We start from the raw sequence: 27,777 nt of genomic DNA on the forward strand, positions 1-27,777 counted from the left end.
AAACAACAAAACTCTTTTAATAATACTAAAACTTCCTCTTCTTCTCAGCTAAAAACTTCTCTCAAGATCAGCCCACACTCGCTACATTCTGGCTCTCTAGCTCCTCACTCGTGGTCACTCTCCAACACACTGTGCCCCATGGCACCACCACTACATGGAAAGGGCTCTCCCTACTGCCATCAGCTGCCGTCTGATGGCCACATCCAAGGTCGCTCTCCAGTCCTGATCTCACCCTCTCTCTGCTGCACTGAACACTGTTGCTCACGCCCACCTGAAACCTACTCCTCCTCCGGCTTCCACGACCAGACTGTCCTGGCTGGGCCTCCCACTTTGCCCATTCTGCCTGTCTTCCCTGTGGGCCCCCTGTCCTCTGCCTTCTCTTAAATATGCATATTCCCCAGGGAATGTGAGCTTGGCCCTCTGCTCTTCTCAAGCTACCTGCTACCCCTAGTTGAAGACAGGCCCAGGCCTGAGTCCTGAGTAACTCCAAGATTTAGGAGTGGGGTGATGGGGAAGCCAGCCAGGGAAGAAGGGGAAATGATCAACCTCGAGTGTGCGCTAAGGAGCTTAGACTACATCGTATAAGCTGAGTTTCCCAAACTTACGTACTCATACACATCATTTAGGGAACTTCTGAAATACATGTTCCCTGGCTGCAGGCCAGACCCACAGCTTCGGAACCATGAGGGAGAGGCCTGGGAATCAGTATTTCAGCAAGTCCTCTAGGTGAACCTTCGGATCAAGCGCATCAGGGCCTCACTGCACAATGGGGAGCCACTGAATAGCAGTAACTGGGGAGGATGGAACAGTCAGCTTTCTGTGTTTGTTAGTGGAAGACGGGTTTGGGGGGGCAAGGCTGAAAGTAGGGCCACCAGTTAGGAGGCTGTTCAGGACCCCAACATGAGACTGTGGAACACAGGTAGTGATGGAGAAGAGATCACGGCTTCAGCACTGTCTGGGCTGTGGGGCTCCATGTCTGACTAGACGTGGGCATCTAATAGAGAGTAGTGTTAAGATGGCGTCCAGATTTCTAGCCAGGATGGTGGTGAGTGGTTGGCTGTCCGCTAAGACAGAAAAGATGCTGATACAGAGGGGAAAGATGATATAGATGAGTTCAGTTTTGACAGTCGCGTACGTTGGTCTGAACCTCAAGGGTTTGGTCTGGGCTGCGGGTTGGAAGCTCTCTGAATTTAGGTCTCAGTGGAGACCACAACACTGGCTCAAACAGTGGTCTGCAGACCACTGGGGTCCTGATGAGAGAAGTAGAGAAATAGTGACTGAGTGTTCAGAAACTGTGACAGGAATTTAATATTGTCATGGCATCCAATTATGAAATTAGATTTTCTCATTCAACAACATAATTATCAGGGCCGGCCCCACGGCTTAGTGGTTAAGTTCAGCATGCTCCACTTCGGCGGCCCGGGTTCGGTTCCCGGGCGCAAAACTACACCACTCGTCGGCATCCATACTGTGGCGGTGACCCACATACAAAATAGAGGAAGAGTGGCACAGATGTTAGCTCAGGGCAAATCTTCCTCAAGCAAAAAGAGGAAGATTGGCAACAGATATTAGCTCATGGTGAATCTTCCTCAGGAAAAAAAAAAAAATGTAATTAGTAAAAACATCAATCCAGCAAACTAAACCTAAAGCAAACAGAACAAAGAAAATAATAAAGATTAGAGAGGAAATAAATCAGCAGAGAACAAGAAAAACAATAGAGCAAATCAATAAAACCAAAACCAGTTCTTTGAAAAGATCAACAAAATTGACAAATATTTAGCTAGAGTGACGAAAAAAAAGAAAAAAGACACAAACAACTTAATTCACGAATGAAAGGGGGGATGGGACATTACTATCAACCTTACAGAAATAAAAAGGATTATAAAGGGCTACTGTGAACAACTGCGTGCCAACAAATTAGATAGGCTAGACGAAATGGATAAATTCCCAGAAAGACACAAACGGCAAACACTGACTGAAGAAGAAACAGAAAATCTCTAACAAATAAAAAGATTAAATTAGTACTCAAAACACTTCCCACAATGAAAAACCCAGCACCAGATGGTTTCACTGGTGAATTCTTCCAGGCTGCAAGTATGAGTCTCTTGCAACTCAATAATTAAAAAAAATAATTAAAAATGGGAAAGGACTTGAATAAATATTTCTCCAAAGAAGATATACAAATGACCAACAAGCACATGAGAAGATGCTCAATGTCACTAGTCATTAGGGAAATACATATCAAAACCATGATGAGAACCACTTCGCACCCACCAGGATGGCCATCCTAAAAACCAAAAAACAGAAAATAACAAGTGTTGACAATAATGTAGAGAAACTGGAACCCTTATACATTGCTGGTGGGAATGTAAAATGGTACAGCCACTTTGGAAGACAGTTTGGCAGCTCTTAAGTAAGTTAAATACAGAATTACCATATGACCCAGCAGTTCCATTCCTAAGTAAATACTCAACAGAATTGAAAACTTAGTTTCACACACAAACTTGTACACAAATGTTCATAGCAGCATTATTCACAATAGCCAGAAAGTGGAAACAACCCAAATGTCTATAACTAAGGAATGGATAAAGAAAGTGTAGTATATCTATATAACAGAATATTACTCCACCACAAAAAGGAATGAAGTACTAATTCAAGCTGCAATATAGATGAACCTCGAAAACACTATGCTAAGCGAAAGAAACCAGACATAAAAAGCCGCATATATTATACGACTTTATTTACATACAATGTCTAGGACAGACAAATCTCTGGACTCAGAAAGTAGATTAGTGATTGCCAGGAGCTGAGGGAAGGGGGAATGAGGAGTGACTACTGATCGGTATTGGGTTTCTTTTGGGAGGTAGGGTGATGAAAATGTTGTGGAATTAGAGTGTTAATGGTTGCATAATCTTGTGAATATACTAGAAAACCATTGAATTATACACTTTAAAATGGTGAATTTTATGGTATACGACAGATCTCAATTAAGAAAAAAATGTATACATATATATATATATACACACAGGCACACTATTAGACCCACAAAAATACTAATCTATAATAAATTGAAAATTTAAATATCTAGTCCTTCACCAAAGATAGTTTGAGAAGCACTTCCTTAAAGAGTTATACAAGTTGTTGGCTGACTGACTAATCCCTAACCTCGTTCTCCTACCACTCCTCTGCTGCGCGCGTGCACACACACAGGCTTCCCAGCACACTCTCTTGCCCCGCCCCCTTCATGGTTCAGGGATGGCGGCTGTCACATTTCTCATATTCACTGTATGGAGGCCATGCTCTGTGGGCTAGCCTGAGCACCGAACCATCAATCGTGACAGCTCCATGGCACTCGTTTAAAATTAAGCACTAATTAATGGAAAAAATAATCCATTTTTAGGCCTAATATCTATACTGAATTAAACATTTTTTATGTGAAACAATCAGGCATTCATCATTAACTTCATTTAAACTGTCCAACAGGAGTGAATGGGGGAGGTCAATATAATGAATACATTCTGGAAGCTACCTACCATTACGGCTCCGTTATCCTGGCCCACAAATATCCGTCTGCTATCATGATGGTAAGTCATAGCAGAGCAAGGAGCTGCCAGAAAGACAAAGACCACGTTACAAGCAAAGCTAAGCATTTTAAGTCATTGTTCAAAGTACATTATTAAAAAGATCTATACAACTTGGGTTTAAAATAGAGGGCAAATATATTTTGTAAAAATGACGTAAACTGAAAATGTTATTAAAGTTCTTTCTGTTGTTTTAGTTTAAAATTCTAATTTTAAAAATCTTCTAAATTATTTTCATAACTTTGGGTGATACAAGCCAGCATGAAGTTTGATCTGATTGAAACTCCTACCTGTTTCTGGAAAAGTCTGGGGACCAGGGTTACAGTGGGTGATCTGCTACCCAAACTCAGCAGGTCATCCTGCCCCTGCCCCTCTTCCCCATCACAGGTGAAAGAGTAGCTGGGATCTATGGAAAGAGAGGTTCCCAGCACCAGAATCCCATTCCATGGCATATGTGTGCAAGTTGGGAAAGCCACTTTGGAATTATTTTTTTTCCCAATGATCAAAACATGTTCCCTTTTGCCAGGACACACACAACCCCAGTTTGTAGTAACCAGAGTTGTGAGGTATAGACAGGTTTCTTTGTCTACAGGAGTGTTATGTGAGTGGGAGAGTTCCTGTTTCTTCTCAGGTACATACTCCCTTCCAGGTTCTACCTATCCTTCCAGAAAGCACGGGCGAGAGCATGAACTTCAGGAAGGAGAAACTCTAAATCGTCTCCTTCTGCTAAAAATCAAAATGAAAGTGATTTAGAAAATGGAAATTTGGAAAAAGAAATGTTTGGGTTCATTTCAGCCTCAAGAATTTTAATTGACCACGGAAGAACCACAACGAGGAAATGCATACCCGAAGAAAAACCAAACAGACAAACTTGAGTTTACTTTGAAATAAAACTTCCCATAAAAAGAAAAAAATCTTATACATGAATTCACTATTTGAAAATAGTTTAATTTAAAGTTCTCTCTGTACAGTGAGCTGATAATTCTCCACCAAGGGAAGAAAATAAACTATAATACTAGATTGTACCCAAAAGCAAAAACGCAGCTAGCTGCATGATCAGACTATAGAGACTGTTTCAGTTGCATTCAAAGAACTATTTAGTTGAAAGGTAGGTACCGCAACTATCTGTACACAGAACAATCAGAATTGCCTACAAGCCTGTACACCCTTATCCAGCATACTGATGTTTGAGACTACAGTCATGCCCCGCATAACAACGTTTTGGTCAACGACGGACTGCATATACGATGGTGGTCCCATAAGTTGAGTACCATACGGCTTAGGTGTGCAGGGGGCTACACCATCTAGGTTTGTGTAAGTACACTCCGTGATGTTGGCACAACAATGAAATAGCCTAACAGCACATTTCTCAGAATGTATCCCCGTCATTAGGCAACGCATGACTGTATAAAGAACAATCATGTTTAAGAATTATGACCACAAAGATATATGTATCCTCATAAACAGTGTTCTTTAATAACCATGCATAAAATTATCTTTGAGAAATCAAATCATGCTTTGATGATTTCAAAGATTCACTGTCACCATTTTTGCTTGCTTTTCAGTTGGTACTAAATCTTAATGCTTTAGTGTAAAGCTTCTTTTCAATTCTTTTTATGCTGAACCCTATAACAAACTATGTATATATATGCAAAATCTCTCTTTTGTGTAAAGATTATAATGTGCTGAGTAATTTTCTGAGGCTAGAGAATTCTTATATTTAAAAAATAGGCAGGGGTGCAGCCCCGTGGCGTAGTCGTTAAGTTCGTGCACTCCACTTTGGCGGCCCAGGTTCATGGGTTCAGATCCCAGATGCGGACCTACAAACCACCCGTCAGCCATGCTGTGGTGGTGACCCACATACAAAATAGAAGAAGATTGGCACAGATGTTAGCTCAGGGTGAATCTTCCTCAGCAAAAAAAAAAAAAAAAAGCTTCCCCAGTTTATTTGTTTTGTATATAAAGATGTCCTAGCTTTTTTCCTAAAAGAGAAGCTTCTAGTGAGATAAGCAATAAAATTAGGAAAAAAAAAAAAAAGTTTGGACATTCACATAGTTTTATAAACAAGCAAAAGACAAATCATTTTTCAAATCAGTAGCCTTTTGAAAAGGCATCAGTGCGGTCCAAAATCATATAGTTAACTCCATGCTAACTCTAGTTTTGTTTGTTTGTTTTTTTGGAACACAGCTAGGCTCTTTCATTTATATATTGTTCATGCAGCTTTCATGCAAGAAGGGCAGAGGTTAGTAGTTGCCACGGAGATTGTTTGGCTCACAAAGTCTAAAAATATTTACCGTTCGGCCCTTTGCAGAACAAGTTTGTGGACTGGGGTGGGCAGCATCTTTTAGGAGGCAGACAGGCATGGACTGTTACTCCAACCACAAGCAATCGCCTTAACCCCTCAGGCCTCAGTTCCTCATCTACTAAATGGTGAAAATACCATCTACCTTGCACAGCCGTTGTGATGATTTCATGAAATGACATTACTAAAAAAAGGGCATGAGGCACATGGTTGATGCAGAAACTCAGAGTTACCATTTTTCTTCAGCTAAAGCCGATCCTGAAAGTCACTTCTGTTACATGAGGTAACGTTATGAAACACTGAACCACATATAGCAACAGACTAAGGTTTGGCTTATTGATCACTCTGTTAGGTCACAGGAAAAAGTTTAAATTGGTGGATGATCACTAAAATGTCCTTAATTGGGATAGTTTTTAGGTAGTTTGTTTTTAGATACCAACATGGCACTTTTTTCACAGACAGTTTTTAGAACCAACATGGCACTTTTCTTCTCATATTTTGAATTTAATTTTAATATTTTTAATTTTATTTATTTATTTTTCTCCCCCAAAGCCCGCGTAGATAGTTGTACATCATAGCTGCACATCCTTCTAGTTGCTGTATGTGGGACGCGGCCTCAGCATGGCCGGAGAAACAGTGCGTCGGTGAGCGCCCGGGATCCGAACCCGGGCCGCCAGGAGCGGAGCGCACGCACTTAACCGCTAAGCCACGGGGCCGGCCCTTGAATTTAATTTTAAAAAAAAGTCATCCTAACATAGATAAGCAGTTATGTCTCATAATTCATTCATTCTGTTTTCTTCTGGCAGTGTTCTTGCAGTTTTATCAGTAGATACAGCTCCAGAAGAGGCACTAAAGAAGCACCTGGAAGCAACAAGCTGAACATGTATAGGTGCAAATATGCAGGTGTCAGCCCACAGCAGAGATGCTGTGCTGGTTCCTTCCAGTTTTCACTGGTCTTTCCAGCCACAGCCTTCTGGGAGCCTCTTCCGGAGGGTACAGTTAGGCCAAGTTAGCAACGGATGGCAAGAGAGCGAGCCAAGCCAAGTGCCCAAGACCTAAAAGCCAAGGAAGAGGGAGCACTCCTACTGCTGGGTTTTGGTGCCCTGGGAGAGAAATAAATTACAAAGCTGTACTAAATATATGGAAGAAATACAAGCTGAGGAGTAACTGAGCTAAATATAGGAAAAAATCCATCTCAGTCTCTCTCTATTCTAAGGAGCATGAACTCCAAGGCAGAGGACTCAAGGAGATGACGCTATGGCCAGAATCCGAAGTGTGGGGGAGTGGAGAGGAGGGAGGAATGACAGCAACAGCATTCACAAGATGGTCCCCAAAGATGCCAGCGTACTCCCCAGCACCGGCAGGAGTTCCTCAGGCTCCTGCTATTTCCAGCTATCAGATCTATCACTGCGCCACTGGAAGGAGGAGCTATCAGTCTAAGAGAAGCCTTTTTGTTTTGGTTGGGTAAATGGTGGGCTCAGAGGCCCAGGGTGTCCCATCTACCTCTGCCCCTGCTCCAAAAAAATCCCAAAGTAAATTTATCAAACAGGTTCTCTGAGCACATTTACTAGGACATCGGTGACTTCATATGTCAGTGAGTACCCAAGGTTATGCACCAACAATATACGTGGACATGGGTAACAGCAGACACTACTGCTCGGCACAATAAATTATGATTAGGTTTTCTGGCAGTCTTCTAACGTGCTACATATTGTAAAGTTTTATGGTTCCTCTAATAATAGTTATCTTTACACCAGTATTCCAAAAGTCTACTTCATTGTCACTGAACGACTATCAAGACAGAGAAGTTGACCAGCCTGCCCAAGCTGTCAGTGGAGGGTAGAACAAACGAAAACCCTAATAAACTACTAGTTTTTTGTGAAAATGACTACAGGGTCCCAACGCTGCATGGATGCTGGAATACATGTGCAAACGAGAAAGTGCTAGCCGAGAAAGGAGGTGCTTCAAAGGATGACGCAAACTAACGCTCCGGAATTTGCTGAATAATTGGCTGTTCTGCATTCATAACAAACCCCACAGCCTCTGGAATAACTCTTAAGAAAGCTGTCAACAGTGTCAACAGTGTCTGGAACCACTGGAAAGAGATCTTCTTTGGAGAACTTCATAAGGCTTTTCAAAAGTAACAAACCATCAAGCACATCCCTTTCTTTTCCTAGGGGGTCATCTGAGTATTAAAACTATTAACGAAGAAAATCCCTCATTAAGGACCAAAACCACATGGAAACGAGCAGCCACAATCCTCCCGTGTGGCCACTTGGGATGTAGGATTCAGCCCCGGCTTGGACCTGGTTGACATCCAGGCTTTCTTTTCAAGAAAGGATAAAGAAAAGAAGCGGGAGAAAAGGATGGCAATGCTGCTTAGATTTGCACGAAGCACTAGAATTTAAATGTAATTTTACGTCACTACATCTCAGGGCTATTTTCAAAACTCAATGCAAAAGCTTTATCTTCTGGATTTATTTTCACAACATATTTGATAACTGAGAAAATTCTCTATTTAAAATGTGTCAAACCTTGAACCAAATCTCTCAGCTGTACCCAGATTGTGTGAAGAGGTTGGGCAAAAGATTGGCTATGCGGCCGGCCCCGTGGCTTAGCGGTTAAATGCGCGCGCTCTGCTGCTGGCGGCCCGGGTTCGGATCCCGGGCGCGCACCGACGCACCACTTGTCCAGCCGTGCTGAGGCCGCATCCCACATACAGCAACTAGGAGGTTGTGCAACTATGACATACAACTATCCACTGGGGCTTTGGGGAAAAAAAAGGAGGAGGATTGGCAATAGATGTTAGCTCAGAGCCGGTCTTCCTCAGCAAAAAGAGGAGGATTAGCATGGATGTTAGCTCAGGGCTGATCTTCCTCACAAAAAAAAAAAAAATGGCTATGACGGTATGGGAGGGACAGAGAGAGCCCTGTTTTAGTGCCAACATCAGCAATTACTAAGTACGAAGTTACTACTAATATAAGCTGGCAAAATAAAGACAAAGGAAGACCAGGGGTGGTGGGTAGGGGGTACTTTTCCTCCTTCTTTTTTTTATTCCAGTTTTGCTCAAGTCAGCTTCAGTTATGCCAGCAGACTCAATTTCTATTGCAAAAGAAGTTTTCCTGTAGTTTAGCACAGCCTGTCAGAGGTATGAGGCAACTAAGAAACTCATTTTGAAATCTAGTAGCCCTTTCACTCAGACATTTTGAAATTTAAACCATCAAAGACATTAGAGACATTTTCCTCCAGTGAACAGTTCAGCTACGTACAGGCCATCGTGTGGTAAATGCTGGGCCAGTACTGCCCGCTGTCTCTCTTCAGCCACACTCGGATGGTTCTGTGGAGAAAAGAAAAGAAACAAAGAGTAGTCTTATTAATTTTATCTTCTTTTGTGCTCCAGGAAAACTTAATTATTCATTTTATTTTCAAAACTATTTCCCAACTGACCTTACAAAGTTAATCAATTGAACAAATTAGACAAATACACACACACACATATATACAGTATATAGCATATTAAATATAGTAGATATTATATACACACACATATATAGTCACATATAGTATCACCACATGTGGTAAGTTATGCAGTAACTAGGAGTTAGGATTTCAAATAATTTTAAAAATATGGAAAATGCTCATTATATAATGATATACAAAAAAAAATGAGAATTATTAAGTACTTTTCTTGGAAAAAACAAACTGTGAACTTGTTCACTTGACTGTCTGAGCCAAATGAGGAGAGCAGCAGATATAAACGGAAAGAAAAGGCTTCTGGAGAACTGGGAGAGATGTGCCTACAAAGCAGGGCCACACCATTGCCCCTGCACCAATCAGTCCCAGTCTTCAGACCCGGAGAGGAAACCAGTCCACACCAGGGCTCTGGGCTCTCCTTCCATCAGAACACACACAGGGAGAGGAGGAAATCCTGTACACAGGCAGGAAATGACAAATGACCAAAACAGCCAAAGTTTAATATTTCGGCTTATCACCTCAGAAGAACAATAAGGAACACGGAGAGCCTCGCTCCGCCACTCACAGAACCTCCTCGAAGCTCTGGGGCTCTTCCTCTTCGGAATCCCTAGGACACTCACTGCCTCTTCCAGGGAAGCCATGCTCTGCCCTTGCAAGGAGTCCTGACTATTTTATTGTCCCCTGTTGTCAGCTCTGTCACAATCATTCTCGCATTTCTAACAGCAGCACAGATGCTGGCACACAGTCGGCACTGAATAACTCTTTATACCTTGAACTGAAATACATTAAGACTAAATGTTGACACTAAATGTTTCCATTTCGTTTGAAGTTCAAGACAAGTAAGATTGGTCTATAAGGATAAAAATCAGAATAGTGGTTGCTTCTGGGGGAGGAGGATAGAATGCAAAAGAATATGAGGGAACTTTCTAGGGTAATGGCAAGGCTGTGGGGAGCTGGCTCCACGGGTGTATGCATTTGTCAGAACTTGTCCAACTATACTTAAGATCTGCACAGGTTACTGTATGTGATTAGACCTCAACAAAAGAAAATAAAAACCAGATGTTGACCTTCATTCATCCAAATGAAGAAATGAGATGACCTAGCAGCTCAGTTGGCATAATGCTATTTTGCATGTGAACTGGACACAGGCCTTAGGGTAGGAGTAGTCATTTGTGTCTTCCGGACACTGCTGACTGGTCACAATGGAACCTGTGCCAAGCTGAATTTCTCAGAATCTTTCTCTGCATCACTGATCACAAATGGCTAGACCAAAAATGGGCATCTGACCCTCTCCGAGTCCATCGGTTCCTCCCCTGGGAAATCAGACACTAGCAGAGAGAGAAACGGATCAGTATGTCTCCAGTAGTCAAAATGGCTGCTTCTGGTCACATGTTTTGCAATTTCGACTGGAGAATTCTGTCTATCAAGAAAAGGAAAAGAAGGAAGACGATCCACAGAGAGAAGCAGAAATGAGCTGAAGAGAGTCAGGTGGAGAGTCCCTGCTGCTCCTGAGGCCAAGCTCTTTCCCCGGCCTTGGGCTCTGTGAGGCAGACACTCCAGCATCCTGACCGTAAACGCCCTCAGTGGCTTAAGCCAGCCTGAGCTATTTCTGCTGTCTGTAATCAAGCAGGTACTAATATGCATGAGACACCAAGAAGAATCCCGAACACAGTCTCTTCACTCAAGCAGCATGAAACAAGCCCCTAGGGGACAAGGTTCACAAGACAAGATAATCAAGCAGACTTCCACGAGGTACCTATACCATGACAGAAGTTCTAGCAAGTCCAAGTTCACACCCAAAATTAAAAGAGAGAGGGAGATCAGACTAAAGCATGTACGAACAGACCTATTAACTGTACAGTTCGTAATTCAACATCTTAAATCAAAATTTAACACTCTGTGAAGTAATGTTTAAACCGCTCTGTTATTATTTGTGGGTTCTTGGTTACTGTTCACGATTACTTAACTTTCTTCTTTCACAAACCTCAGAGGGTAAAACTTTTTCATGATGTTGATCTTTCTAGTTTGTAAACATTTAAATCAAGTTATGAAAAATACTTAATGGCATGGGAAAATATTCATGGTATCATGGTAAGTGAAAGCCCTATACAAAACTGATAAATACAGCATGATACCAATTTTATTTCAAAACACAATCTGATCAGACCTCTACATCCAACTACCAATTTATAGGAAATGCAGAGGACAGAGGAAAGTAATAAACACCACCACAGGGGTGCATTCAGCAAAATCAAGATCGCAGGAAAGTCTACAGATAAATGACCCAGTTTCTTCTACAAATAATTTGAAAGAGGGAAAAAAAATAGAGATGGAGGACCAGCTTGTGATTAGAAAGGAATAAAGGACATATCAAGCAAACAGAATGTGTAGGCTTGTGTGGATCCTGATTCAAATAAACTGTAAAATATACATGTATCACTATGAAACAATTAGAAATATGAACACTGACAAGATATTTAATGATATTAAAAAATATTGTTCATTTCTTTAGGTGTGATAATGGTGTTGTAGGTTTTTGCTCATCTGCTTTTTAAGAAGTAAGCGATAATTCCTAAGTAAGAGGCTGGCCCTTGTCTCCGTTCTCAGCATGCCCACTGTGTCCGGCCCTCATCACTCACACCGCAGTGCAGCCTCCTCTCAGGTTCTGGTGGGCTCTTCCCTCTGGTCCACCTCGGGCATGTGACTACCAGCTACAACTCCCAGGAGCCACACATCCCACTGCCCCTGTGCTCAGAGCACACCGGGCGGCTGTCTCACATCAGGGGGTCAACTGACACACCTAGTGCCTATGACTCCCCGGCCCAGACCCTGCATCCAGTGAACTGTCGCTCTGAAGTGCTCTAAATACGCTGGGCTCAGTTACACCCTAAGCCCTCCTTTATCACCCTACCAGGGACTTTTCTCTCCAGGCAGTAGTGTATCTGGGCATCACAGAGTTGGTACCATTTCAGCATAACTCCCTCACCTAAAATAATCCACAGAAGTTTAGAATAATGATCCTTGGGCCTGAACTACTAACACAACGTTGACTATATTCTATGTTACTTAATACAGAATGCTTATGGATATATTTCATTCCTTACGTTCGACACAGGGGATAAAGCCAAAGGAGATGTAATAAGTTAAAGGTAATAAAGTTAAAGTCACGCAGGGCCTTGTCAGGCTCACTGGCCTCCATTCACACAGGCACCACAAAGGGGTTAAACCTGCTAGCTATCTGTTAGGGTTTTCTAAGGGTCTAAAGAAGAACAGAACGCTGACACTCTAAAACACTTCAAATCAACCCCCAGACCTGTGGGTCATGAATGCGTAGGTAGCTCAACAGAGGACTCAGTGGCACATGCTCTTGTCTGCGTCCTCTTGAAAGGAGAGCAATACAGTCGTGTGTCACTTAACAACAGAGATACGTTCTGAGAAATGCATCATTAGGCGATTTCATCATTGTACGAACATCAGAGCGTCCTTACACAAACCTATACCTATAGCTAATGGTATAGCCTACTACACACCTAGGCCACACGGTACTAATCTTAGGAGACCACTGTCATACATGCGGTCTGTCCTTGACCAAAACATCGTTATGTGGCGCGTGACCGTACTCAGACAGCAGGGAAGTCCACTGTGAAATCTTAAAGGCCATCTCTTCCAACCAATCATCTAAAACGTCAAATTTATTTCATGCAGCATCAGAATGATATTGAGACTAGCGCAAGGTCAAAACGGAACCTACCGAGACCCCAGCATTTTTGAAACACAGTATTATCTCCTTTGGAGGACAAACATCAGAACTACAATTTGGTCTGCACCCAGGCTGACACACTAGACAATCAGCAAGACTGAAATGGTCTCTTGGGGTGTTTCATTTGAAAATTGTTTATCACATCCAGGCTAAGAGAAGATCATCCTTGCTTGGGAATCAGGTTTCAAATTAGGCACTTGATCTTGATAGTTGGCTCTCCCTCTGTATTTACACCTTCTACCTGGATTCCCTTCCTTCTCTTTTTCAAGCCACACTCTTTCGCTTCCTTGAACAATGCATTAAAATCTCCCACTTTCAAGGGTAAACTGAAACCGTGTTAAGTTTAGCAATCCCAAGGACTTATGTATTAAACAAAGTTGTATAATTTCTACTAAGTAAGAGAGGAATTTGTTTTATATTGTGTTCAGAATATGTCTCACTGGTTTAACAATTTAATGGTTGTAAAAACAAGCTTAAGTTGGGCTGCTTATTAAAAAAATCAACAAATTCCATAGACTAAAAAAATTTACTGTTCAGTAAATTGGAAACAAAATCTATTCAATAAGTTGAAAGCAACACAATAATACAGTTTAGTAACATTTTACAGGAGCAAACTATTAAAACTCTAGGATGATATTAATAAACCATATAATCACTAAAATGTCAAGATCAGATGGTTTTATTTTTACAAAAATCACAATATTTTCTGCCTAGATGAATATCTAAGCTGTTCTCTCAACTAAGATAAAATAAAACAGCTTAACTCTTCCTTTAATATTTTGACAACTTTACACCCACTCATCTAAACCCATTTCATGTTTTTCTTGCTTATTCTACCCATTTTTCAAGTGCATGGATTTTCTTTGATATTCTAAGACCATGTCAGTCTGAAAAAAAAGTCTTCCCTTAAAAGCAAAACCTTAGAAATATGTTCACTGTCTGCCAAGCTCTATTTTTAAATTATTTTAAAACAATAATCTGATATTTTTCCAAAAGGTACTTAGAAAGGAAATGTGTCATTTCTTTCAGAGCCTGCAGAAATGTTTTTCAAACTTCTCCATGCGACTGTGGAGGGTTCTACCATCAATCTCCTTTGGCCTCCTGGTTAGAGAAGCATGGACTCACATAGAGCTACAATATTTTCCATGGAGGGATGAGAAAAGGTATGTCTATGCAGGACCGTAACGTTATATACACATAACTACACTACGCACACCGATACCACCACTTCATTGTCTACTGTTGTTCAGCATGGTGGACAATCCGTTTAGTTTCTAGATAAACGCAATGCCAAAGATGGATTGTATTTATTTGAAATATTTCAGACTGACATGTTTTTAAAATGTATTGCTGTGCAGGAGTGAGCAAAAGAACAGCCGAAAACAATAACAAACTGCCATTTCTAGGGTTCTCATAATTTTTCGTCAGCGTTGTAAATTAGAACTAACTCTTTGGCAAGAATTTTGCTCCATATAGTGAGAAACACATTTCTTGCCTAATAATAATAACAGAAGCAGTAACAGTAATAACAACAACGATGATAAATTGATTTAGGAATTAAGGGCTTGGCAATTGATTCTGAAGAAATTATTTAGCAGGGAAAAAAAAGGAACTACACATAAAAAAAGTTTACATGAGCATTACTCAAAGGAGTAAAAATTGGGAAAAAAATGTTAAATAATGAAATGGGTTAATGACACATTAATTCAATAGCTTATACAGTCATTAAAAATAGTTAAGAAGACTATGGAGCCAAGAGAAAATGTTTATGAAGTGTTAATTTTTTTAAAAAAAAAGCATAACATAAAATGATATAGCTAAACTCTATAACTACCCTAAGTCAGGCCGCGCAGGGCGGTGAGAAGGCTGCTTAGGGTAGAAGGAGAGACAGGGACGCCCTTGCGAGGCTCCATGACTCTGGCCCCTTGGGAGGGGTCCCTGGAGAAAAGACTCTCGGAGCAACTAAGAAGGGAGAACAGCAGCAGTTAGTGCTCAGTAAGCACCAACAAGCAGCCCACAATGAAATACCGCCTCAGGAGCCCGAGGCGCTGGAGGACTTACTGTCTGATTTGCAAGTGCAGCTACTAAAATTCTAAACGTAAAAACTGAACACTCCCTAAGAGTGTGTCCATTAAATTGTCACCACTGAGAGCAATGAGGCTGAGGAGTAAAACAGGCGTCAGATGTAAGCGCTGGTGCAACTGCAGGCACTAGAATCAGAGGCAATTTCAAACAGGGTGCAGCCACTTTTCCTTTTTCAGCTCAGTAAATGCCAAGAGGCCTTGGGGTCCCTCACTGAGGATCCTCCCTCTGAGGTGTGGTGTGTGCCGCCCTCAATGTGAATTCATACCATGGGGCAGGCCTGGAAGTCTGGAGCTTGTCCTGCCTCCAGGGAGTCTGTAGAGAATTCGACGCCTCCTTGGAGGTCAGTGCAGAGGGGTGAGGAAGCCCCGGGCAACATAGAGACAAGGACCTGGTCACAGGGGCCAGTCCTCCTGAGGGGATGGGACCTTGAGACATCACTCCCTAGGAGCAGTGAGCAGGGGCAGAGCAGGGCAAAGAAATCAGACGCAGAAAGGCAGGAAGACACCAAAACAAGACACCAAAAGAAGACACAGAAAGGTACAGGGCTCGGGTGTGAAAGACGCAAGGCAACAAACCGTGCCTCTTCATAAACACGTGTCCCTGCTCAACTTCTTACAAGTTCACAGCGCTGAACTGTAGTGGCACAGACAATGCTGCTTCCTGCACTCCACATACACATCAGAAGTGAAGAAAAGCTTGTGGTCTGCTGAGAACGCGATGCTACATCCTCATGGCAAAAATGACAGCCAAGACCTCCATGTTATACTTAGGGAGGCAGAAGTAAGGAGGGAGAATGTGGTTAAATCAAAGCAACCAACACCAGCACTGGATTAATTTCTACTGCGTCTACTGGTTCTGTACAATTTTATTGCTCTCTTCTCAGGAGATGATGACAATTCACATTTCAAAACACTACAGAAGTAAATAATCAAAGCAAAGTGGCTTTATACAGTAAATAATAAGTAAAACAATTTTTTCAAAAAAAGACTTTTCAGAAAATTCCACATTTTATCCTCCAAAGCAGTAACTCTTAAACAACAAGAAAACTTGAAGCATTAAAGTTTTTTTTTCTCCAAACAAATCCAGAGTGTGGAAAAGCCTAGGTCTAACTTCAAAGCTCTCATTTAGTTCAAAGAAATCCTGAGTTTCGTGCTAAATAGGAACGGTGATTCTAACAAAATCTCTCCCTACCTCAAGGTCTAGTTGAGCCCAACTAGAGTACGCAAGATAATATGTAAGCGCTTGCAGGAGATAAACTGCAAAATTGTGCCCAATCTTCTACCCCTCCCTGGAAGTATACCTTTGCAATGTGACTCTGCACTCTTCCCATCAAGAGGTGGGATCTAGTTCTCTGACTCTTGAAGATGGGCTGGGTTGTGACTTTCTTTGGCCCATAGAATGTGGCTACAGTGAGGGAGGGCCAGTTCTGGGTAAAGAGGCCCTCTCTTGGAAGCCTGCCACAGTTACATGAACAAGAGGGGCTAGCCTGCCAGAGGATGAAAGATCATAAGGAAGAGAGGCCACCTGTCCCAGCTGAAGCCATCCTCCACCAGCCTGTGGCTGGCTAACCCCAAACATGTGAAACACACCAGCTAAGTTCAGTGGGGCTGACACACACCCAGGGCTGATCACAGACATAAGAGTGAGCCTGGCTGTGACCAGAAGGACTGCCCAGGTGACCCACAGGCTTCTGAGCAATAACACTTGCTATTTTAAGCCTCTGAATTCTAAGGTGCCTTGTTACATAGCAGTAGCTAACCGATAAAATGCTAACTGTTCCAAAAATAGTATACCTTTAAGAATACTTAGGAATCTGACCTTAAAATTAAAAATAAAAACAGCATTTGGCATTTACTGAGCACCAAGGATTTCAAAGTACTTAGTAAAGAAATAACTCCACTGTAACTTTTTTTTTTTTTTGGAAAGATTCGCTCTCAGCTAACATCTGTGGCCAATCTTCCTCTTTTTTTTTTTTCCTCCCCAAAGCCCCAGTACATATTCTAGCTGTAGGTCCTTCTAGTTCTTCTGTGTGAGCCGCCACAACAGCATGACTACTGACAGACGAGTGGTGTGGTTCCGCGCCTGGGAACCAAACCCGGGCTGTCAAAGCGGAGCACACCAAACTTGAACCACTACGCCATCAGGGCTGGCTCTCCACTATACTTTTAATTGAAATATAGGATTCTCACCTTGTACAGATGCTACTTTGAAGCCCAAGAAACTGAAGAAGTTATCGTAAAAGCATAAATGAAGTTATTACTCTTAAATATTGTTCAATATTTTTCAGCCTGTCTACCAAGAATAATATTTCTGTATGTTCTTTTACCTTATTACAGTAGATACATGAAAAGACTAAGACATGACTAAGAATAAAGTATTTATTCCAGGGAGATTAATCTTTGATCTGCCCAAAGATCTGCCTGATGATGCGAGGAGGAAGAGAGGCTCCTTTTTATTTCTTCCAGTCCCTTCCTTTAGCTCCCTCAAAGAAGGAAGTTAAAATATACTTCAGGGAATCACCAAGTCTATAAAGTCTCATCTACTTAAGCCACAATACAATAGGAGCAAAGACAGATGCAAAGCATGATTTTTCTTCTGAAAAACACTGGCTCTCAAACCAGGAGGCATCTTGTGGGAGTCGTGATTAATATCACTTTTAAACCTGTAACTCCATGAGAACATACATTTGGGTTCAGTCTTATTACATCTTATTTTCTGGTATGATTACCTTGAAAATCATGCCCACACTCGGATAAATAGATTCAAACAGCACATAAGGGTTTCTGTAAAATCACGAGGCCAAGTTCTACCCCGCCTGAAGTGTCAGCGTTTCTAAAATGAGATCTTTTTTAAGATTTCTCAAAAAACACCCTAATCATCCCAAAACAGCTGAATTAATGCAATTGAACCATCTTTACATTGTCAAATGACATATAGGGATCATGCAATTAATCAACTAAAAAGAAAATACAGAGTATAGCATTTGTTACAAATTAAGCCCAATGCCTGATTTCTTTTAAACTTTGAACAAACAGTAAGTTTGAGGAAATTCAATTTCTAGTCACTCTTACAGCGGCTGATACCGTTTTGTATCTTGGTAAATCTTCAAACATTTCTGTTACCTACAGCAAAGAATATTTTTTCCTAGCCTGACAGTACCTCCAGGGGTTACAGACAAAAAGGTGTAATTCTGGAAGCCTGAGTGGTTTCTATAACATTAAGATGTTAGCCTGAAAGGGAGAGAAAAGGATATGGTCATCAGTGCAATCTGCTGTTATCATATAAATAGCAGTTTCCTTCCAGCCAAAGCTCCTGAACTCCGCCCTCTTCAGTTCCGCTGCAGAAAGAAGTCTTTCTCCTTTGGTTACAAAAGGGGAACATACGAGAATTTTATTGAACTGATTATCTAAACTGAAAGGCAGAGAAACCAGCCTCTTTATTTATAGAGATTTAGATTGGCTAATAATAATTAGATGGAAAAATAAAAATTTCCATCCCCTTCTACCATCTAGGGAAGGAATGTTGGACAGCTGCAAGGGTCCATGAGATGACTCTCAGACTGCTGATTTCATCACAGGCAAATTTTTATCCTGGGAGGAAGGCTACTTGCGTGGCCTCTGCACCAGCCCCTAAATGAACAATGTCTCCCCAGAAGCCAGATGGCTGGCTTTCTACCTGCAGATGTTTTTTGTTTTACTCAAGGAACTATTCTTGCTGTTATCTTTTCACTGTGAGCATCAAAATGATTTTTTGTGACCTCTGTGCCACCAAGAAGGCTAAAACCCATCACAACTTCTGAAGAGTAGGAGTAATCTAGACAGGATGGAGTCAATGTAGGGTCCATGCAACACTGTTTCTTAACTTACCAAAAAAAAGAAATGTTCAAACTCTATGCATAGCCTAGAAGTCTTGAAACACAAGGTTAAACTAACCCAAAAGAAGCACAGTTTGAGGAGGTAAGGAAGAGTAGCCTATTTTTAATTCTGTTGCATGCTTCTTTATTCCTAACAGGTTTGTTAGTTTACTGATTCACTCAAACTAACATTTGGAAGACCACTGAACACCTGCTTTCCTTCTGGGAGTCTGGAATTTGGGCACGTGCTCGGCAGAGGGTGCCTTCATGACCAACCCAGTAAAAACCCTGGGTCCTGAGTCTCTCATGAGCTTCGTGGTAGACGCTATCTCACACGTGGTCATTATTCCATCCTGGAGGAACAACGCTCCTCCTGGGTGACTCCACAGGGCGAGGACTCTGGGAAGCTTGTGCCTGGTTCCCTCTGCATTTCACCCCACACCTTTCCTTTCGCCAGTTTTATTTTGTGTCCTTTAACTGTAATAAATCACGACCATGAGGACAACCACACGGTGGCAGTCCTCCTAGTGAATCAACAAACCTGGGGGTGGTCTTGGGGACCTCCAACACAGCAGGGCAAAGATTTTATAACAGAAAACTAATGACTGATATGACTTCTAAGTGACCAAATATGGAAATGAAAACGACTCAACGACAGATTTGTAAGTGACCCCCAAAATGGTATTGTTCTATTCAGACAGGAAAGTTTTTATTTTATTTACACACACACAGTAAGTAGGGACATCTTTAGCTTTTGATGAGATTAAAGTTAACTAAATGGAAAATAAATGGGAATAAAAATAACAACAGCCAACACCTATACGTTGCTTTCTCTGCGTTCGATGTGCTTTGCATATATTGACTCATCTAATTCTCACAAGGCCTTATGAGGTACGTACTATTATTATCTCCATTTTGCAGATGAGAAAACTATGATACAGAGAGAATAATTCAGTTGGCCCTAGGCCACATGGCTGAGATTCAAACTCAGGCATTCTAGATTCAGAATCTGTTCTTAACTACACTGTAGAATGAAAATGATCGTAACAAATCAATGCATTCCCACCGAGGCTGCCTGTCTTCTCACTTCTTCATTTTATTTTACAACACAAATTAAGGAGTCTACTTTTAGGCACCGCATGACAACAAAAATACAGCAGTTACAACCCTGGTTTTCTGTATAAACTACCAACTTCCAGCTAAGCCAGGCTTCCCCTGAAGCACAACACTTAAAAACTAAGTTGTTTATTAAGATTGTTTCTATGAGAACAGTTAGGAAATATCTAACTTTTCCCTCAAATCATCTTAATATGCTTAGAAATGCCTAAGAAACAAATATATTAAAGTAAATAGCTGGTCTAACAACAAAAAAAAGGAAGATGCTATCAAAAATATTTTTAAAAGTTGTTTTTCTGTAATCTTTATTGTTTCCCAGCCTAAGTGCAACAACCTAAAATTTTTTTTTTTTTTTGTGAGGAAGATCAGCCCTGAGCTAACATCCATGCCAATCCTCCTCTTTTTGCTAAGGAAGACTAGCCCTGAGCTAACATCTATTGCCAATCCTCCTCCTTTTTTTCTCCCTTTTTCTCCCGAAAGCCCCAGTAGATCGTTGTATGTCATAGGTGCACATCCTTCTAGTTTCTGTATGTGGGACATGGCCTCAGCATGGCCGGACAAGCAGTGCGTCGGTGCGCGCCCAGGATCCGAACTCCACCAGCAGCGGAGCGCGCACTTAACCACTAAGCCACGGGGCCAGCCCCCTAAAATATTTTAAAACACATGAGATCTGTCTTTCTTTGACTTAGGCCAGACAAAACTGAGTTTCTTGCAGAAACCAATCTTGGCCTACAGGCCCCTGAAGCAATAGTATGACAGCACGCTCATCTCCAAACTCTATTTTTCAAAAATGAAGACAGCAGGCCTAGAGCTTTATTATAAGGCTTTATAATAAAGTTTTTACCTTTTAAAAATTCTATCCTTCAACTGACTGTCTAAATTTTTGGTGCAGTCCACAGCAAAGAAGTTCAAAAAGCAAGCGTGTCTAAGGAATTGGTCCCTGCTGCCTCATCACATTTCAGTTCTGTTCTGAAAACAGTCTCACTTTCTGTTTCCCCTACTGGGAAAATGACTGTTGTCGTTCAAATTCTTAAACTTACTAGGGAGGTTATTTTGTTTTTACAGTTTCCTGACTAGAAAGACAGTCACACTTTATTGATTCAAGAATATTTTTCTTAAGTTCTACAAATTTATCATTCTTATACTTTGCAGGCTCAAATACGCTAGTTACGAAGTGCAGCGTAACTTAAAACTCAAGTTAAAAACACTAATTTAGGTTTAGCGGAAGAACCAAGTTTAAACAGAAGAGCTTAGGGTATTTATTACTCCAACAAAATATCAATGAACGCATAAAAAGAGTAGCGCCACTCTCTGTTAAGCCTTCACTGCACAGTAATTAATCCCTGAAGGTTTCTGACCAGACCCCTAAGTTCACTACCCAAATCATTACCAACGACTCCAGGTATGATGGAATTAAGCTTCAATATTCCATATTGGTTTAATACTCTTTGGGGGATTATTTCTGTTTAGCTCTGTCATATATAGTTTGGTTTGGTTTTATTGGGAAATAAGTGAGTACATGTGAATGACTCCAAGCCAATATATTCCAGAAACTGACAAAAAAGGAGGACAGGGGCCAGTCCTGTGGCCTAGTCATTACGTTTGGTGCGCTCCATTTTGGCAGCCTGGGTTTGGTTCCTGGGCGCAGACCTACACCACTCATCAGCGGCCATGCTGTGGCGGTGGCCCACATACAAAAGAGAGGAAGACTGGCACAGATGTTAGCTCAGGGTGACTCTTCCTCAAGCAAAAAAAAAAAAACAGGACAAAGTATAAACAATATTCTCTCCCAGTGGGTGTGCACAGGCAAGCACACTGATGAAGAACTAACTCTCCTTTCTTGTACAGCAGCGGTTCTCAAAGTATGGTTCCTGGACCAGCAGAATCAGCATCAACATCACTGGGAACCTGGCAGAAATGCAGACTCTCAGGCCCCACCCCAGACTTACTGAATCAGAATCTCTGAGCGGGAGCCACCCATTTGTGTTTTAACAAGACCTCTATGCCATTCTGATGCCCACTCAAGTTGGAGAGCCACTGTCTAAAGAGACCAGATAAACAAGTACATTAAGCCTAGACCAGGGTTTCTCAACCTAGGCACTACTGACATTTGGGGCCAGATGATCCTTGTTGTGAGGGACTCTCCTGTGCATTGTAGGATGTTGAGCAGCATCCATGGCCTCCATCCATTACGTACCAATAGTACCCTCCTCCAGTCGTGACAACCAAAACATCTCCAGATACTGCCAAACGCCCCCTGAGGGGCAAAAGCACTCCTGGCTGAGAACCACTGGCCTAGAGTTTAGAAAAATGGATACTAAATTCAGGACGATTCTCACATCTCTCACTTTTCTTCTCAAAATGCTCTCAGCTATTTCTCACTGCTTTTGGCTTTTATAAAAGAATTAACTTCAGTTGAACTCTACTTTTTTTGTTTTTTCCTTTTTGTGAGGAAGATCAGCCCTGAGCTAACATCCATGCCGATCCTCCTCTTTTTGCTGAGGAAGACCAGCCCTGGGCTAACATCCGTGCCCATCTTCCTCCACTTTATGTGGGATGCTGCCACAGCATGGCCTGACAAGCGGTGCGTCGGTGCGCGCCCGAGATCTGAACCTGGGCCGCCAGCAGCAGAGCGCGCGCACTTAACCACTACACCATGGGGCCGGCCTTGCTGAACTCTACTTCAAAAGTTAAAAGTTACTTTTCCGAGCATTAGAGCTAAAGTTGTACAGAAAAGGTGCAAGCCATTGTTTCTAAACCCTGAAAACTAGTAGAAAGGAAGGAAAGATAACTGAATCATAGCAAAAGGAAGAATCCTAGCCTTTTACACTTACTGCCATAGTCATCATCGACTGATACTGTCTGGACTCAGTTTCTCCAAATGTGTAGAAAAACTGGGTGCATGGCAGAAAGAACCAGAGCTTCAGAGTCAGACCTGGGTTCAAATCTCAGTCCTATCATTTACTCGCCATGTGACCTTGGGCACTTACTTCAGTGTCTTCTGTGCCGCAGTTTTCTAAATTGTCAATGGCCACTGCAAGAGGATGCATATACTATATGTTCCATAACACTCCCCGCGGGGCCTGGAACAGAGCTGCAATTCAATGCATTGCTATTTCTGCAGTAAACAAGTGAAGAGTCACACTGCACAGGATAAATAAAGATTGCAAATAGTCTCATCTGTTCAGTTTTAACACCAAATGAGTTTTCAGGCCCAACTTACATAAAAAAAAACACTTTTGACTTTTAGAATGTATTGAATTTTGGAACTGCTAATAAGGGAAGGTGACTGTACCCAGATGGTGGGGAGATGGGAGGATTGGATGCAGTAACATACATAAAGTCCAATTCTGCACTGACACAGAGAAGGGACTTTTAAAAGGTTAGCTACTGTTATTTCTTTCTTTTCTTTTTTTTTTTTGTTTGTGAGGAAGATCAGCCCTGAGCTGACATCCGTGCTAATCCTCCTCTTTTTGCTGAGGAAGACCGGCTCTGAGCTAACATCTATTGCCAATCCTCCTCCTGTTTTTCCCCCCAAAGCCCCAGTAGATAGTTGTATGTCATAGCTGCACATCCTTCTAGTTGCTGTATGTGGGAAGCGGCCTCAGCATGGCCGGAGAAGCGGTGTGTCGGCGCGCGCCCGGGATCCAAACCTGGGCCGCCAGTAGCAGAGCGCACACACTTAACTGCTAAGCCACGGGGCAGGCCCGCTACTGTTATTTCTCAAGTACAAATTCTGATTATGTCATCTGTTTGCTTTGAACTCTTTGGTGGATCCTCAGTGCCTGCAAAATGAAGCACACATTCCTAAGAGTGGTACACAAGGAAGGCCCCTCCAAAACCGGACACTGGGCCTCCCCAGCTCCCAGTACTCTCTCCTGCCACAGCCACCAATACACCTTTGCTCCAGTCACCCAGAAATAACTGTGGTTCTTTACCCCTGGCTATTCCCTCCTGTCTCTTCCCTCTGCCTGGAACAGGGATGCGTACCCCTCCCTCCTTCACATAGACCACTCCTCTATCCAATGACATCTGCCTCAGGAGCCTTTCCTTGAACCAGGCCCTCGCCTAAGGACACTCCTTCCTCTGGTCTCCCCAGTACCCTGGAGGCTGAGAGCACAGGCCAGCTCTTCACCACACTGTGCAGCCCTTTGGAAACAGGGATTTCAGCATCAGCTGTCTTTCTACCCCGCACGTTTAGCACGGGCCTGGCACACAGCAAGTGTCCCATAAATGCTTATTTGATGAATAAGGGTGGTTAGTGTTCTGTTTCTTCAGCATGCTGGTTCCATCAGGTCAGGGGCCATAAAAATCAATGAATCAGGGCCGGCCCCGTGGCTTAGCGGTTAAGTGCACGCACTCCGCTGTTGGCGGCCCGGGTTCGGATCCCTGGCGTGCACTGACGCACTGCTTCTCCAGCCATGCTGAGGCCGCGTCCCACATACAGCAACTAAAAGGCTGTGCAGCTATGACACACAACTATCTACTGGGGCTTTGGGGGAAAAAAATAAATAAATAAAAATTAAAAAAAAAAAAAATCAATGAATCATAAGTTACATGAGGCCAGGTACCGTGGCTTTGGATCCCGGTTGTAAATTGAGGGCCTGGCACCCAATAAGCACAGTATTTCTAAATACACGAATGAATGACTGATTGACGAGTATGACACCCACTTCTGACAATGTAAAAACAAACCACCACAACCAACAGCAAAAAAAACCCCATAGCCATGTGCTTTCATTAAATCTCATAAAATGTGGCACCTGCTGAAAAGCTTGTCCTACCTCCAAGGAAGTCCCATGGGCCTGAAACACAAACTCAAAACCCAAAGTGCCAACTCTCAGCTGGTCCAGTCACCTGCCAGGGCCCTGCTGTGCCCAAGTGAAAAAAATGAGCTGATCCAAGGCTCCCCCAGAACATTTCAGTCCCAGAGCAGCTAAGTAATCACTCTCCATAATACATTTATCAGCACGGCTCCTGGCCAGTAATCTCAAATATTCAGCAATCTACCCAACATGCGTGAGTCATAAATAAAATATTTTACAAAATAAAAACAGCTAACTTTTATAAAGTGTGATCTGCATCTATGTTCATATCATGCAAATATCATTATTCTGTCCTTTGCCTTTTCTTCACATTGCCGTCTTCTCCCTGTGGCTCATGCCCCCCTCTCTCCCATTCCCCTCCTGCTTACACACACCCACACCCAGCTCCTACCCATCGCTCCTCATCTTGCTTGAGGTCAGATAGATGTAAACTGGCAGGGAGAGGGCACTGCCTGTTCACAGTAAACTCCCTCAAAAGCAAAATGCAAAGGTCAAACAGGCACTGGGGGCTTTGAGTCTTCTCTTCCCATTCAGGACAGGCCCTCCATGTTACTTACTTCAAAAGATATGATTACAAAAAGCTGGACTGTGCCTTCAGCTTTAAGAGAACAACAGGACTTTCCACCTTCCAGAAAGCCTTTTGACTTCTGTAATAATATCACCATTTAAGACCCCTCACTGTACTGAGGAAACACAGTTTCATTCAATAAACATCAGTCATTTCCTCCAAATTCCCACAGGAAAGCTACTAACTTTTTTTTTAACTTTTAGGGTTTTGAAAACGCTAAAGTTGTACAACAAATAATCTCTCTCCAATCCGATCACACAGCCCTGGGAAGAAGAGAGAGCTGGAGTGGGGAGACCTAGGGTGCCTCTCTGGCTTCACCAATATCTCCGTGACTCTCCATGGGCCTCAGTTTCCTCTTGGGTAAAAGGAAAAAAATCAAGTCTGATCAGTGTTTCCCCAAGTGTAGTGGGCATTCAATCCAAGATGTCTTAGTATGAGAAAGGGATGACTTTCTGCGCATACAGATTAATATGGTTAGCTATTAGTTACACTTTTTATGGCAAGTGATATTGGTTTTCCCTTTAAAATAAAAGCATCTAAGTCTTTTTAAAACCGAGTCGCTTTCAGAAAAAACTATTTAGTAAATAAGAGTTCAGGCGGTCCTAGCAGCTGTAGAGAAATAACTGATCTAGGACCCTGGTGTTGCCCGAACCAGAGCTGTAAACCCCAGAGTCAGGCAGGAGGAAGAGTTCAAGCCCGGAGGTTTGCTGCACGAAGGGAACCCCGGGCACCTGGACGGTAACCGGCCGCCAGTCCTCCCGGCTTCCAGAGAAGGCGGCTTGGAAGTGACCGCGGAGGGCCAAGAAACCCCCCGACGTCGGGACGCTTCCGGGCGCCGGGCATAACCTCACAAAGGAGAAGCCAAGACGGGGGTCGCGGGCTGGAGGGGCGCGATGCGACGAAGGTCCTCGGCTGGAAGGAGCGAGGGTCCCAGACTAGAAGGGCGCAGTGGGGGTCCTAGACTAGAGGCGGGGACGGGAGTCTCGGGATGGAGGGGCACATTGGGATGGGGGTCCCTGGCTGGAAGGGCGCAGTGTGCGGGGCGCGGGGTCCCTCCGTGGAGGGGCGCATCGGGACGGCGTTACCTGGCTGGAGGGGCGGGGGAGTCCCCCGCTGGAGGAGCGCTTTGGGACGGGGGGGTCCCTGGCTGGAGGGGCGCAGTGGGAAGGGCGAAGGTGTCCCCCGCTGGAGGGATACGGTGGGGGTCCCTGGCTGGAGGGGCGCAGTGGGAGGAGCGGGGGGTCCCCCGCCGGAGGGGCGCAGTGAGACGAGGGCCCCTGGCTGGAGGGGTACGGTGGCGGTCCCAGACTGGAGGGGCGCGGCGGGGGCAGAGGTCCCGGGCCGGAGGAGCCCGGCAGGGGTCGAGACTGGAGGACCCGCGGGTGGACACCGGGGGTCCCCGCGGCCAGAGGGGCGCGGCAGGGGCGTCGGGCCGCGCGTGCCGGCGGCCGTGGACGCCCCCACGCGGAGGGGGACGGGGCCGCGGACCCCACCGCCCCTGCATCCCGTCGCCGGCCCGAGAGGGGCCGCCCCCGCCCGCCTCGGCCCCGCGCACGAGCCGCCGGCCTACCGGTCCTCGCTGGCCGTGATCACGCCGTCCTCCTTGGGGATGAGCAGCGCGGCCGTGACGGCGTCCTGGTGCCCCTCGATCTTGCTCAGCAGCACCGGGCGGCTGCTCTGCGGCCTGGAGTGGATCTCGGCCGCCATGTTCGCGCGGCGGCGGCGGCGGCGGCGGCGGCCTCCCCGGCGGGCGGCCCATCAGCTGACGGCCGCGCGGGCGGGGACGCGCCGGTTTCGCTTCGGCTCCCGGGCCCTGGGCGCCGCGCGCCGTAAGCTCCCGAGTGCGGCCGCCGGAACCGTATTGCCTAGGGAAGCCGCGCAAGTAAAATTACCTGGCGGGAAGAGGGCCACAGGGGGCGCCTGCGGAGAACGGGGGAAAGTTATAAAGACTGAAAAGTAAGGTCATTCACCCAGGAATGGATTGGGCAGTCGGCGGGGAAAAGGAATTGTCCCCCAAACCAGAGCCTTCAGAAAATAATACTACTACGTTGTATCCATTGTAAGAAGCCATTGTTTGGAAGACATCCCCATTTCAGAGATGTTCAAGTGTGAAAAAATATAGCGCAATTTAGAATCTGAAAGACAGTGCATTATCTCACGGATAACAACCTTAAGAGATGGAGAGACAAGTGCTCTTGTATTGTTCTCATTT

At 43.7% G+C, this 27,777-nt stretch overlaps 1 protein-coding gene across 1 annotated transcript in view; it reads right to left on the reverse strand.

Moving 5' to 3' along the window:
• Positions 1 to 27,306, reverse strand: part of WDFY1 (WD repeat and FYVE domain containing 1) — a 48,860-nt gene extending 21,554 nt beyond the window's left edge. Inside the window, exons 1-3 of the mRNA XM_058533100.1 lie at positions 27,136 to 27,306; positions 9,153 to 9,220; positions 3,534 to 3,607 (exon numbers count right to left, since the gene is read on the reverse strand). Of these exons, the coding sequence (XP_058389083.1) occupies positions 3,534 to 3,607; positions 9,153 to 9,220; positions 27,136 to 27,272 (279 nt within the window). The 5' untranslated portion in view covers positions 27,273 to 27,306. The remainder of the gene's footprint in view (positions 1 to 3,533; positions 3,608 to 9,152; positions 9,221 to 27,135) is intronic.
• Between the last annotated feature and the right edge of the window lie 471 nt (positions 27,307 to 27,777).

The sequence above is a fragment of the Diceros bicornis genome, chromosome 37 (assembly GCF_020826845.1).
Source record: "Diceros bicornis minor isolate mBicDic1 chromosome 37, mDicBic1.mat.cur, whole genome shotgun sequence".
In the NCBI taxonomy this organism is placed as follows: Eukaryota; Metazoa; Chordata; class Mammalia; order Perissodactyla; family Rhinocerotidae; genus Diceros; species Diceros bicornis.